Source organism: Pelophylax lessonae, assembly GCF_965119305.1.
Source record: "Pelophylax lessonae genome assembly, chromosome: 2".
NCBI lineage: Eukaryota > Metazoa > Chordata > Amphibia > Anura > Ranidae > Pelophylax > Pelophylax lessonae.
In genome coordinates this window covers 643,275,379-643,289,490 of record NC_138769.1, presented here as the reverse complement: position 1 = coordinate 643,289,490, position 14,112 = coordinate 643,275,379, and the positions used below count along the sequence as shown (strand labels likewise).

General features: G+C 41.3%; 1 protein-coding gene across 4 annotated transcripts in view; it reads right to left on the bottom strand.

The window, feature by feature from the left end:
- Nucleotides 1-14,112, bottom strand: part of NBEA (neurobeachin) — a 1,052,497-nt gene that overhangs the window by 796,234 nt on the left and 242,151 nt on the right. For all 4 annotated transcript variants that reach the window (XM_082246613.1, XM_082246612.1, XM_082246614.1 and 1 more), the window contains exons 3-5: nucleotides 10,938-11,038; nucleotides 10,606-10,701; nucleotides 6,687-6,808 (exon numbers count right to left, since the gene is read on the bottom strand). In XM_082246613.1, the coding sequence (XP_082102739.1) occupies nucleotides 6,687-6,808; nucleotides 10,606-10,701; nucleotides 10,938-11,038 (319 nt within the window). The remainder of the gene's footprint in view (nucleotides 1-6,686; nucleotides 6,809-10,605; nucleotides 10,702-10,937; nucleotides 11,039-14,112) is intronic.

Sequence of the window (14,112 nt, the reverse complement as noted above, 5' to 3'; positions counted from 1 at the left end):
CAGTTTCCAGGGGTACCATCCAGGTATGGTATATACACTAAATTACCAAAAGTATTGGGCTACCTGTCTGAACTTTAGTGGCATCCCAGTCTTAGTCCGTAAGGTTCAATATTGAGTTAGCCAACCCTTTGAAGCTATAATAGCCTAAACTCTTCTGGGAAGGCTGTCCACAAGGTTTAGAGTGTGTCTATGGGAATGTTTGACCATTCTTTCAGAAGCGCATTTGTAAGGTTAGGCAGAGAAAACCTGGCTCGCAGTCTACTCTCCAATTCATCCCAAAGGTGTTCTATCGGATTGAGGTCAGAACTTTGTACAGGCCAGTCAAGTTCCTTCACCCCAAACTTGCTCATCCATTTCTTTATGGACCTTAAAGACAAATATTTGGATTGATCATTCAGTTAGCGCGGGTAGCAGATGGGTCGATCAGGAACAAAGCCCTGCACACAGTCCCCCCCCCCCCCCCCCCGCCGCCTCTCTCCTCTTCACTGCAAAGTGGATAGCAGGAAGAGTCACAGTACTGCAGGTAAATGGTTACCGGTCGGTCCTAGAAACCGATCACCAGCTTATTAAATGTAAAAAATAAACTCTGGCAAACCCACGCAGGCCCAGGGAGAATATGCAAATTCCAGGCAGGTAGCGCTGTGGTTGGGATTCGAACCGACGACCCCAGAGCTGCTAGGCAGAAGTGCTAACCAGTTGCACTGAGTACCAGTAGTTGTGCATTGGTGCAGAAGTAACCAGATGCCAGAGAACTTTGCTTCTTCATGGTCTTCAGCTGTGACCTCTAAGCCTAATCAGAAAGTTACCGCATGGTCTTCAGCTGTGGGGGTTTAGACTGTCCAACATTCACTCAAAGAGAAGATTGTCCTGTAAATGCTACGTGCTAATCCTTTAGAGTATCCTTTGACCCTACCCCCTCTCCTGTTAAAGTTTCTTCAAGCAATACATTTGAAAAAGACATCTCTCAGGCCACTTTCACACATGCGAACCATTCGTTTCATCAGTTTAGTCACGTTTTTATATCTGTTTTTTTTTTTATATCCTTCAGCTAGCTTGTTAACTACTTGAGTGCCATTTGAGCCATTTTTTCATGCAAAAACAGACAGTTTGCTAGTTGACATCCGTTTTTCATCCAATCCATTTTTTTTTTAAAGAAGAAAATTAGGGCTTTGATCCATTCCAAAAAATGAATGTGGACGAAAGTGGATGGAAAAGGATGATCATCCGTTTCTCTAGAGAGATGCATCGATTAGGGAAGAACCAGCCATTACCAGCGGCCCTGTACAAAAGAATGGATTCCTCCATCCAAGCTAAACAGCTGATAGGAGTCATTGTTCAGCTGACAAACTTTCCATCAAACTCCCTGAATTTTTCAATCAAAGTCTGTTGAGCTTGGATTTCAGCCGATTCAGCAGGAAACAGACAATTTTTGAGCTGTGAATAGCTTTAAGGTATCAAAGATCTTTAGTTCTTCTGTAAGAAGTGTCAGTTTAATAAAAAGCACACAGCTGCTTCTAGTTTACATACTGAGTTTTTAAAACTCAAACATGTTCTTTTCCTACACACAAAACATCGAAGAGCAATTGTTTCGATGCCACAAAGCCATTTACAAGCCATATTAATAGCTGCAGGCAGTTTAGCAGTACAGCAGGTGTATTACATTCACCATTGTGACAAAGTAATAGAAAAATGCAATACCAGCTGTGCAATAAATGTAAATTCAAAAGAAACATCATCTTAGTATGGGCTTATAAAGGTCACAAGAGATACAGACTAAATATCTCCAGGAATAGAAACAACTAATGACAACAGAAGAGAAATCTCACCACAGATATGTAACGAGACTGGTAATAAAGTGTCTGTTTTGTCAAAACAGATTTACCAGGAATAGATTTAGACAGAAAAAGATTTCCATGGTGCCCAATGATTTAGAGCTCAACTCTTAAGAAAAAAAATGTTTGATTTTGTTTTGGATAATGTGAGAAAGAGCTAAAAAAGATCTCCATCGATTATCTGAAAAAAAAAAAAAAAGACCTTCGTCGGGGTTTTATTTTGGTCTGTGATAGATTGGGGTTTTTTCCCCTCACTACATGTTCTAGTGACAAGAAAAAGGATAAAGATAAAATAGTTTAAGTCAGAGCTGGGTTTCCATTAACAAAAAGTGTACAGAAATAAAAATCATGGTCCGTGACTAAGGCTCGGTTCACATTTATGCGATGCGGGAAGGCTGCGAATTCGCCGCCTGTTCCCGCATCGCACACGCACCCCCGGCAGTTCACACTGCCATATGCGATACGCTGGGGGTGTCAATGTAATCTTAACGACACCCCCAGTTTGATCGCATATTGCAGTGCGATCTTGCAGTTCGCACAGGAGCGGATCGCACAAGTGTGAACCGCTGTGCGATCCGATCCTGATGCGGCTGCAAAAATGCCTCCTGTGCGTGTTTGCTCCGGGTGCGATGCGAATTTAGCCATACAAAACTGTATGGCTAAACTCGCACCGCACAGCTGATCGCATGTAATGAAGGAGCAGTGCGCTCCGACATTACATGCGAACCCGGCACTCGCAGAAGTGTGAACCGGGGCTAAATGAAGTAATCAGTTAGCACAATTTACAGATAACTTGAATAATAGGAAGAGGACCATATCATCCCCCATAGTTTTCCCATGACAGGTTTATGGTTAGGGCCCACAAAACCAGGGGGGCAGAAAAAGTTAGGCCAGAGTACTGACTTTAGAGCTGAGGGTAAACAGTGACTCCGGTTTTAGAGCTTTACTAGCCTTAAAACTGAACTTCAGTAAAAGTACAAATGTTTCCTTACAATTGGGCTGTGCCTACATAGCAAGCATAGGTGTGCGCAGCCTAATGCATTAGGGTGTGCACACCAAAGCTCAAACACACACTACCGATCACTCACGATGTTCATTCAGAAAGGGAAGGGGCCGGTAAATTATATATTTCCCGATCCCTTTCCCCACTCATGCTAAAACATCCCCACAGCAACAGCCGGTTGGGGAGGAGAGGAGGGAAGCCGGCAGAACTGCGGGGGTAAGGGGAGGGAAGCCAGGGCAGTAGGGGGAATCTGTACTGCACAGGGTGATTAGGGTGTGCCTGGGCACACCTGGCACACCCTATGCGCACACCTATGATAGCAAGGGTTAAATGCTCTGTCTAAAGCAGTGTTTCTCAACTTAGGTCCTCAGGGCACATTAACAGGCCAGATTTTAAGTATTACCTTGGGGAGATGTAGACTAGAATACTGCAATCACTGAGCAGCAAATGATATCACCTGTGATGTATTTCAGTTTTCTTGCAAACCTGGCCTGTTCGTGTGCCCTGAGAATCAGAGTTGAGAAACACTGCTCTAAGGGACTTTGAAAAGCAGTTTGACTTTCCTAATCCTCTGCATTACTAGACCGATCCCTGTAGCCTCTTCTCCCCTGGACTCTGGCGGTCTAAGGTCCTTGGCGCCAACAAGAACTATACAGGGTCTATAGCCCTGCAATGGACATGAGGACACTGATGAAGAGTCACTGCCGGAGTATGGGAAAGCAATTTCTGCTGGGGGAGTGGAGAATCAGGTAAATAAAAATGCCTTTAACTACAGTATTGTTTAACTCCTTTACACTCCAGTAGCCCAAGGTTGCTAAGGAGGCAGCTGCTCTGTGTGTCCATTCAGACATGGAGCCATGGCTCGGGCTCGCTCTCCTTATTGGCTCAATGACTAACTTGACAGCAGCAGAAGCCAATGGCGCCTGTTGCTGTGTCTCAGCTAATCAGGAGGGAGAGTCCCGGACAGCTGAGTCTCTCGTGCAACATCACTGGATCAAGATAGGGCTAAGGTAAGTATTAGGGGGGCTGGGGGATTCTGCTGCACACAGGTTTTTTATCTTAATACACAGAATACATTAGGATAAGAAACCTTCTGCCTTTAGAACCACTTTAATACCCACAGGCTGCACATATGCGCTGCTGGACATGCAATATTTATGTGATGGTAGCGCGCTCACAGCGCAAAGGCTGAGCTGCTGAAAACAGCTCTCAGAACAGAGAAAACATAGGTAGCCAGAGGGACCAGTTTCTGCTCATGTGACAGCCAAAGAAACACAGTGGTCACATGATCGCCGATCCTTCCTGCCCCGCTGGGTGTTAGGAACTTTTAAAGGGGATGCCAAGGTGGGTGGGTGTTAAGGAGTTAATAGCAATATACTGTACTATCAAGAGGTTGTGTTAGGTAAAAAGTTATTTGTTTGATACCTCCATCCCGGTTTACATGTAAAAAATTGCCAATGTGCAAGTGTACATTGGAAGAGAGAGAAAAGAGGGCTTAATGGGACTTTGATGGTATCATACTCAATTTATATAGGACTAGGTAAGTATAAAATCAAAAATATTTTATTAAATTTTCTCCTTAAAAAGTCAAAGATATTGACAATTAACCTAGTATTATCAGACATACAAAAAACATGTAGACAACAGTACACTTGTAATCATTGATACAACTGGTGACTTTCCACAATTGTCATTGATAAGATCCTCCTTATTGAGGTGCGAGGTTTGAAGTGCCTCCACTGGAATTCTAGCCGGACATGTTTCGCAAAAGATTATTGCTTCCTCAGGGGCAAAAAGAATTCAATAAAGATCGTCATCAAAAGGTTTGTCACTCAGTGATTACAAACGGATACAGATGGAAATGGAAATGGAGGCAGCAGGTTTGCATAACTCAGGTTCCAACTCAGATTTTTTTGTAATGGGTAATATGCCGTTACACATCCCTGTTTGTAATGCTGCTTGAAAAGATTGTACACCCGATGAGGGCAGGATGTAGCCCCCTGCAGCACTTCCAGCTTTTAGCTCTTTTAAGCCAATAGCGAGCCAAACAAACTGTGTTGCTGCACCATCTCAGATTCCATCTCCTATCTGCAACTGAGTTGGAACCTGAGTTATGCAAACCTGCTGCCTATATTTCCATCTCCATCTGTATCCGTTTGTAATCACTGAGTGACAAACCTTTTGATGACAATCTTTATTGAATTCTTTTTGCCCCTGAGGAAGCAATAATCTTTTGCGAAACATGTCCGGCTAGAATTCCAGTGGAGGCACTTCAAACCTCGCACCTCAATAAGGAGGATCTTATCAATGACAATTGTGGAAAGTCACCAGTTGTATCAATGATTACAGGTGTACTGTTGTCTACATGTTTTTTGTATGTCTGATAATACTAGGTTAATTGTCAATATCTTTGACTTTTTAAGGAGAAAATTAAATAAAATATTTTTGATTTTATACTTACCTAGTCCTATATAAATTGAGTATGATACCATCAAAGTCCCATTAAGCCCTCTTTTCTCTCTCTTCCAATGTACACTTGCACATTGGCAATTTTTTAGCAATATACTGTAAAATAAAACCTATACAAGTCAAAGCGGATAATAACACTACCTGGCTGCACAATTCTTGCCTGTCACTACAAAACAGGGAAATGTTCTATGGCCTTACGCACACTGCAGATGAAACGTCTATTTTACAGGCATTTGACAGAGGGTTTTTTCTGTCCCTAAACGCACCTCTGTTAGTCTGGGTGCCCATACACACATAGGCTTTTAGAGAAGTTTATAGGCAGGGACGTTTAGGTACAGAAATCTAAATACACCACAATCGAATTCAGGAGAGTAAAGTTTGGGCAGAAAAAAAAAGCGTGTTTAGCATTTGAGTGTTTATTCATTTCTATGGCCAGAATAAATTAAAGTGTTAGTAAAGTCTTGTCTTTTTTTTTATTTTAATATGTTATACTTACCTGCTCTGTGCAGTTGGTTTTGCACAGTGTGGCCCGGATCCTCCTCCTCTTGGGTCCCTCATAGAATGCATTTAGAGAAAAAAAAAAACCTTCTGGTTTTACAATCCCTTTAGTATTCTAGCCAATGAAAATAATAAATGCCGAGACCCTTAATGCGCCTGATCGGATCTAAAGGCGGCTTGGGACGCATTTTTAATGCTGCTTTCCTCTAGCCAGGAAAAAAGCGTTTAGAAGAGCCTAGAGTGTATGAGGCCTAACAAGGAAAGTTCATGGATGGATAAAAAAAGTTAGTATTTGGTCATTGCAGAAATAAAATTAGGGTTAGGCAATAGGTTTATAATTACTGTATCCTAGGCCAAAGGCTATGATAAAATCACAGGCCAAGGATCAGGTTTAGGGTCAGAATAAGAGGGGGGGGGGGGGGGGGGACAGGATCAACACTTTGGCTGTTATAATGAAAAATTGTCTAGCATGTATAATGCAGGAAAAACAAATGATACAGCGCAAAGTAATACTTGCGCAGAGAATGAGTCATTCAGCTGTTCTGCAAACATTGATTCCCTGAAGCTATGATCATAGGGCTATATGAAAAGCAGAGATGTACTAAGAACGTCACAGCATCCCCATATCAGCTCAGAAAAGCGGGCACAGGAGACATGTTTTCTGTACTAGCACTGATATGATGAGGCATGCAAGGGTTCTCATTAAACACTAAAAACAAACCCAACACCTGCAGGATTGGACCAACCAGAACATACAAAATATTTGATCAAAAGGAAATCATTGCTGTAATACCCTCAGTAACTTGTTATATTGGCAAGAAAATATAACTACTCTAGCAAGTAAATGGCAGAAAAACACGCCAAGCTGTAGATGCATTACTCACCAATAGAGGTAAGGTTTATCCTTGTCAACATTTATATTATTTAATGGATCCATACGAAACCACGTGTTCAGAGTGAAACCATTTTGATAAGGCCACTTGGCAATGGGAGGCAGCGCAATAGCCTGCAAGATACGGAATAGGAAACAAAACATTGTTACAAATAACAGCAAAAATGGCCTTACAATAAGGTATAGACATTTACAGGATATGTATTTATGCTCTAATGCGCACTAGAAATCTTTAGGGAAGACTGATTGTTCTATTATGGCAAATATGTATGGCATATTCTTAACATGTACTACCTTGACCTGTTACCCGTTGCATCTAAGTGTAGAACATTTATTCCTAGATGACCACATGATGCATAACTAACCAAGACAAGGTACTATGTACAATCATTCCCTATGGACTTAGCGAAGAGTTCTATAGGTATGTAAAAAAAAAAAAAGGAAACCTGCCCAAAGCATACAAATGGTTGCTTGCTTTATTTAAAGGATAAGTTTACCGATTTTTTCTTAAATTTCAGCCCCCTTCATGTACCAATATACCATTAACCACTTCAGCCCCGGGAGGTTTACCCATCTTCATGACCAGACCATTTTTTGCAATAAGTCATTGTTGTGCGACGCTGTACCCAAATAAAAGTGATGTCCTTTTTTTCCCACAAATAGAGCTTTCTTTTGGTGGTATTTGATCACCTCTTTTTTTTGGTGCCATGAACAAAAAAAGACCGACAATATAGAAAAAAAAAAAAAAAACATTTTTCCTCCTGCTGTGTCCAATCACAGCAGCAGCGGCGCTCCCACCATCTTGTGCACAAAATCACGTACATGTCCGGAAGTGGTTAAATTCCAGTAATACATTGTCTCATCCTGCCCATGTTCAGTTGCTCTTTATTTTTTTTTGTCACTGTGCCGAAAACATTGTGGCCGATTGTTCAGAGGTTAAAGATTTACTGCCACTCGGGTGCTGGGCTTCAGCAAAATGGCAGCCTCCAGAAAAACTAAACAGGTAGCATAATTATTAATATGGAATTTGTTATAAAGTTCACTTAAATTGGTATTGCTAAATTAATTGGTATGTAAAGCAGGATTGTTTTTTTTTTTTAGTACTAAGTCCACATAACCCTAACTGGGAGTATGTAAACAAAGTTTGGATCTAATGTTCTTCAGAATGGGACAATTTAGGCTGGAAATGCACTGATTGAGTTCATCAGGACTGGCCAAAGTTTGCTTAAAGGGGGGCCCAGTCCGCATCCTCCCACCCAGCATCCTTCAAATGAAAAATTGAGGGAGCCAGGGGGGGAAAACTGTTGGCCAAATAGTGCATTGCATGAGAATATTTGCATATTTTCACAGCAACTGGCACCAGCTGTCAGAATACAAAACATCTATCCATGAAGTATAGCGTAGATGGAGGTATCGGTTTGATGAATGAAAAAAAAAAAAAAACCTTTGTATGGTCTGCCTTAGCAGTTCTAAGATGGGAGCTGTAAAGCTCATATCCTATAATGCAATTGGAATTTTTTTCTCTGCTTAGTAAGCTCTGTTTCAAACAAGTATGATTTAGTGTGGAGGAGAGCGTACTGATGGGATTTTAACGGTGCCAGGAACAGGATTGCAGAATAGGATGAAAAAATGTATTTTTTGCAATTTAGTTGTATTATCTGAATACAACAGATCCTCGTATTACAAAAATATCCTTTGAGCTGAAGAAAATGTAAAACCTAAATTTGCTCCCTTTTGGTCTGTTAGGCCAGTTAGACATGGGCGTCTCAGGAACTTGTTGACAGGAGAATCCTTTGTAAAATGTTCCGCAAAAATCTTGTGTAAACATGCGTGTCTTCACGGCCAATGTTGCAATATACGCATGTTTATACACTTCAAATTACTGCACTCTGAATGTAAAATTTTCTATTTTTGTTTTATGGCTCTATACTCATTGCTGATCTTTATGCAGCTGTGCACATTGTTCCATAGACAACAACGCATCTATATCCAGATCAGTAAATCGTGGCTTTTTTAAATCCTGTGCAAGAGGCCTTTTATATCATTCAAAGCATTTTGTTATATCTTACATAGTTACATAGTAGTTGAGGTTGAATAAAGACAATAGTCCATCCAGTTCAACCTGTGTAGGTGTGGGTGGCTGTAATCATCTCTCATACCCCTGAATGTTCTGATCATTGAAATGTACGTCCAAGAGTCTTTTGAAAGCAACCATACTTCCCGCAGAAACCACCTCTTGTGGTAGAGAATTCAACAATCCTGTAGCCCCAACAGTAAAGAACCCCCTGCGTTGCCTGAGGTTAAAACGCTTCTCCTCTAATCGCATTGTATGCCCTCAAGTCCTCATGCAATCCTTTCGACTGAATAGCTTTTTTTCTATGCTGAGATCACCATTGAGGTAATTATAAATTGCTATTATGTCCCCTCTCAGGCGACAGGTAAATACAAATGTTTTTTGTCAGAAATCTAGTGCTACTCTGTGTACTCTGCAGTCTTATCTTAAAGTAACTAAAAGTGGTTGTAAACCTCAGACATGAAATAAGAACAAAGGATATCCCTTCTGTATTGTGTACTTATCTCAAGTAAGAGCACTAAGTGTCATTTCTGCCTGCTGCTTCGTTCCTCTGCTATCAGCATGAATCACTTCTGACAGGTTTTCCTGACACCATCCTGCCTTATCGGTGACCTCCTTAACTACAGTACTCAACGTTTTGCCTTAAGGGTAAGACCCTGTACATTATCACTCTTATCATCCTCGTTCTTCTACCTTTTTCATTAATTCACAATATACATTTTTCTATTATGCTTTTTTATTACTAGATTGATGTACCATTTTTATTCTAAATATCCCCCCACCTCCGCCACCAATTGTTGGTAGTGGTGCAGGATTTTCTGGACCTCTGCTCACTATCTGCCATGTGACCACAAACGCTGATATTATACAAAGAAAAACAGTGTTATTGCACTCTGCTATCAATATTCTCATTTTGGTAAGAAAATACAGTCAGTCAATCTGTTCTTATACTCTGTGTAAATTTTATGTCCTTGATATTTGAGCATTTTTATGCTTCCAATAGATTTTGTATGAATCTTAAAAATTCTTATGTTTTCCTCTACTTCTATAGAACAACTACAGTCTTCATATAATGATTTTCTCCTGAAGAAGCGCACCTGGCGCGAAACATGTAGAGAATGTTTGTGAAAGAAAATACTACTACTGAATATTGAGCCCTTAAAACCACCATCATCGTTGGAACCGTACTATTTGTCAATTAATTTTATTGATAACAACCATGGGTTGTCCGTTTTTCTTGTCTTCTACTAGGTTTTAGATGGCATATTTTCTCCAATGAGGTGGTTATAGGGGCTATGGTTACATTGATTATTATATCAGCACCTACGCTTGTTTTTAAGATTTTGTCTTTAGTCTTGTTTTGCTTTGTCTTACGTTTGTTTTGTACATATATATATATATATTGCTTTTAACATTTTCAAAATAAAAATACAATTTTTTATGACTTAATTGTCCTGTTATGGTGCCAACAATGTCCATTTAGTTCTATCCCCTCCATATGTGAATATATGAGGACGCGGCACAGAATTACCCCAGTGTCCACAGCGTCATCCTGTGGTGACACCAATCTCCTTTCTATATTATTTGGTTGGTAAGCAGACTGGTTGGGGAGTTGAGCTGGGAATTTTCTCTGGTTTTGTCTTTCATGCGTTTTCCCTTCCATGTGCTCCTTGCTGTAAAGGTCAGTTCTAGATGGGGTCAGCGGCCATCTCTTTGTTATAGGTAGGGTGTTACAGGAATATTTTATTATTGTTTATAGGGTTAGATACACTTTAAATGCAAGCCCTTTAAGCTCTTACTAACACTGGTCCAATATTGCATTCCAGTAGACACTTACTGCAGCACTCCGTCCTGGGAAATTGAAGAAGGTGTCGGGTCCATGTCTCTGTGGCATCTGATTGAGGACTGATAACAATTTAACGGCATGCCTCGGCTGTCAGAAAGGGAAAGAGGAGCAAAATGTGAAGTTATACCAGTTCTGACACGTGTCTATAAACAGCAATGGATTGCTGAATACTTAATTGAAAGTAAGCTATTTGAGGCTTCTTTAAAGAAATGTTCCATTAGCATAAGGAAAGCGTTTAATTTTAAATGTCTCCAGGGACAAATGATGGTAAACTAAAGCTCTAATGCACTGGCAAAGATTGCCTGTCTCCGACCACAGCTTACCCAGATTCCATTTTCTCCCCGCAGCATGCTGAACAGAAGCTTCAGCTCCTTGACGGTGATACTGTAGCTGGCCAGCACTCCCAACATGTCCACCAGAAGATCTTAAAAGGAGATAAAAATAACATTAACTCAACCTCTGTCTGCCAACTCATAACCCCACTCCTACCCCTGTGGGATGTCCTGCTGACACCTTCAGATAATTCCAACATATCGACATCATCTTTCATTTTCTCTTTATTCTGCCTCAATCTCAGATTTTACAGCTAAGTACCCTGCACATTTCACGAAGCCTTACTGGGAGATCAAAGGGTCAGAAAGATATTTAGAGGCAGTAATATTCAGGAAGAGAACACACTGGGATCAAATGCAATTCGACAGATTCCTTTTCAAAACATAAAAAATATTACAGATATTATATTAATCAGAATTCCTTCAATTTGATCAACCTGGAGCTCAGACAGAATTAGAAGAATAATTAGCTTGGCATAATTTATCCTATAGTTTCCTTTTGAATATGTTTAGCCTGAGGGCCAGTTTACACAATATCTGCATTCCGGATGCATTTCTGCATGCAAATTTTTGATGGGTTCTGGTGCGCTTTTCATGCTTTCCATTGCGTTTTTTACCATCAATTGAGGCCATGTGTGTTCCATATTCCATACAGAAAAAATGCAACCTGTTCTACTTTTGTTGCCTGTATTGGAATGCACTGCACTGGTGTGAACTAGGGCCATTGAAATCCATGTTCAGCACTGTCCATGCGCGTCTGATGCAGAATAAAAATGCACTGGACTACATCTGGTGTGAACAAGGCCTTAAAGCCCAACTCCTGATAATTTTTTTTTCTCTATAGTGTAAGAGTCAGAACTTGTAATTTTTATTGCTGTCTTTGTTCTCTTTTGGGGAATTTTTTTTGCACTTCCTGTCTCTGTGAAACGTTTACAAGAATGAGGGGTTCAGGGGGTGTCAATGGGACAAGAAAGCACAGACAGGTTCTAGCTCTTCCTCACACCACTAAAAAATTTGTTTATATCTGTTGAAATGATTTCAAGCCACCAGTGGTGCACCTGGGGAGGGAGGTGGGGGGAGGTTGCCTGCAAGACCCCAATTTTTTTTTTTTATTTCTGTGGTTGAACACCACTATGTTACTTGGTTGCTAACCGATACTAGGCAGCAGCAGCTTTCTTATGTCCCACCCACTGACAGCAGTCACAGCACACGGTCGTGCTTCTCACTTTGCAGGTGCACAACCTCTTTCGAGTCCGTACAGAAGCCCTGTGTGCATGTGATAGGACTATATATCCAATTAGTTGGATATTGTTTTCGTTATCACAAAATCCTTGTCATATTTCACCAGGTAAGACCCGATGAACATAATCATCAATACCATTTAGCAAGCATAAATCTATACTGTGGTGCAGATATAGTATTATTTAGGTATTACAGCAAGCGAATGCCCCTAAAGGGCTGTTACACCGTGGGGTAAATAAGTACATTTAGGAAATGAGAGCTAGAAGGATGGTCAGAGACAGGTAGACCGATCCATTGGTTATAGTGGTGTCCTGTTGTGCAAGTTCAAGAGTCTTACCTATTCTGCAATTTCATATATTTAGTGTAGGAGTGCCCGGGCAGCAATAATTCTACCAAGTACCTATTCAGTGCTAACCTTTACAGGAAGTTTTATTTCATTGATGGCTTAAAAAAATAATATTCATGTACACAAGATTTCAGAATTGTCTCTGTTCATCTATTATAAGCATGTGAACAGCCAGCTGCTTTCATTACCTCCAGCAAGAGCCATTATTAATCGAACAAATTATGCAAAGGGACAGCAGCAGCGGATCAAGGGTCACAAATCTTAATTTATGACTAGTACTTGACTACGGTAATGGTGGATAAAATTCATCACGCAATGACCCCAATTATTTCATCAATTTGCTCATTTAGAACAATTAGCTCTTCTTTGCAGTGTGGTCTCTGAATCAGTGACGCTCAAATCCAGTTCTCTAAAGCTGCAAACAGTGCATGTTTTTAGTTTTCTAAAATTCTTTCAAAAAGGTGAAATAATTGAAGAGCAATTCCAGGCAACAAAAGAAACCAGTCAACGAGCTACTAATTATATTCAGACAATTAATTCTCTCTGCTTGCTGTATCAGTAACCACATTTAAAATTCCAAGGCAAGTTTAAATCTGATTGGCGAATGGAAGAGTATTTCTTACTGGTGTCATTTTTTGGGTAAATAAATTGGACCTGAAATCAAAAAGTGAAGATTTTCAAAGTTACATGGGACACTTAGAAATGTCTCCTGAAAAATAGCATTGCACATCGTGTGCCTATATGCTCATGTCTTGAGCATCATGGCTGTGAGCTGCTTGTATAGCTGCAGATCATCTAAGGCAGGGTTTCCCAATCATGGCTCCATGGAATCCTAGGGTTCCTCCAGAGGTTGCTAGGTGTTCTCTGAGAAATTAGCAATTTTTTTCCGTCAGGTAAGTTCCCACTGACAACATTGATCTTTTTAACCATCCGTAAGGGGGGCCATTCTTCCCACTGAGCACAAGTGTAAGAAGCATTCTTCCAGAATGTCCAATTCCGGGGGCGGAGCCGGCTAGCGAGGTGAATGGCAGCTTGAGCCTGCAGCTCCTCGCCACGCAGACAGACCGGAGCATAATACAACGGAGAGGGTCACTCCACGCTACCACAGCTACACTCCGGACACCTGCGAACCTCGACCGGACATGTCCCACAAGCGGAAAGATCGTGGAAAGCCGGGTAAGATGTTGAACTTCTTCACCCCGAACACCAGGCCGCGCAGCCAAGATGGCGCCGGCCCGCCACGCTCATCACAGCCCCAACGCTTACCATCCCCAGGCTCCAGAGACAGTGGGAATCCCTCGGGCACGCAAAACAGCGAGGGGGGCCACCTGCCACAGTCCTCCCCGACGTCTCAGTCTAATAGCACGGTGAAGTCCAAACAAAAAACGGACCATGCCGCCACAGTTCCTTCACAGGGCATCACCATTAATGACACTCTGGAATTCCAGGAAACTATGGCAGCTCTCCCTGCAGGTGATCAGCCTGTGATGGCCTCTATGTTAAGGGACATGATGCTCTCACTGCGCTCTGCTATACACTCTGACATGCTGCAATTAATGTCTCAATGCAATACTGCGG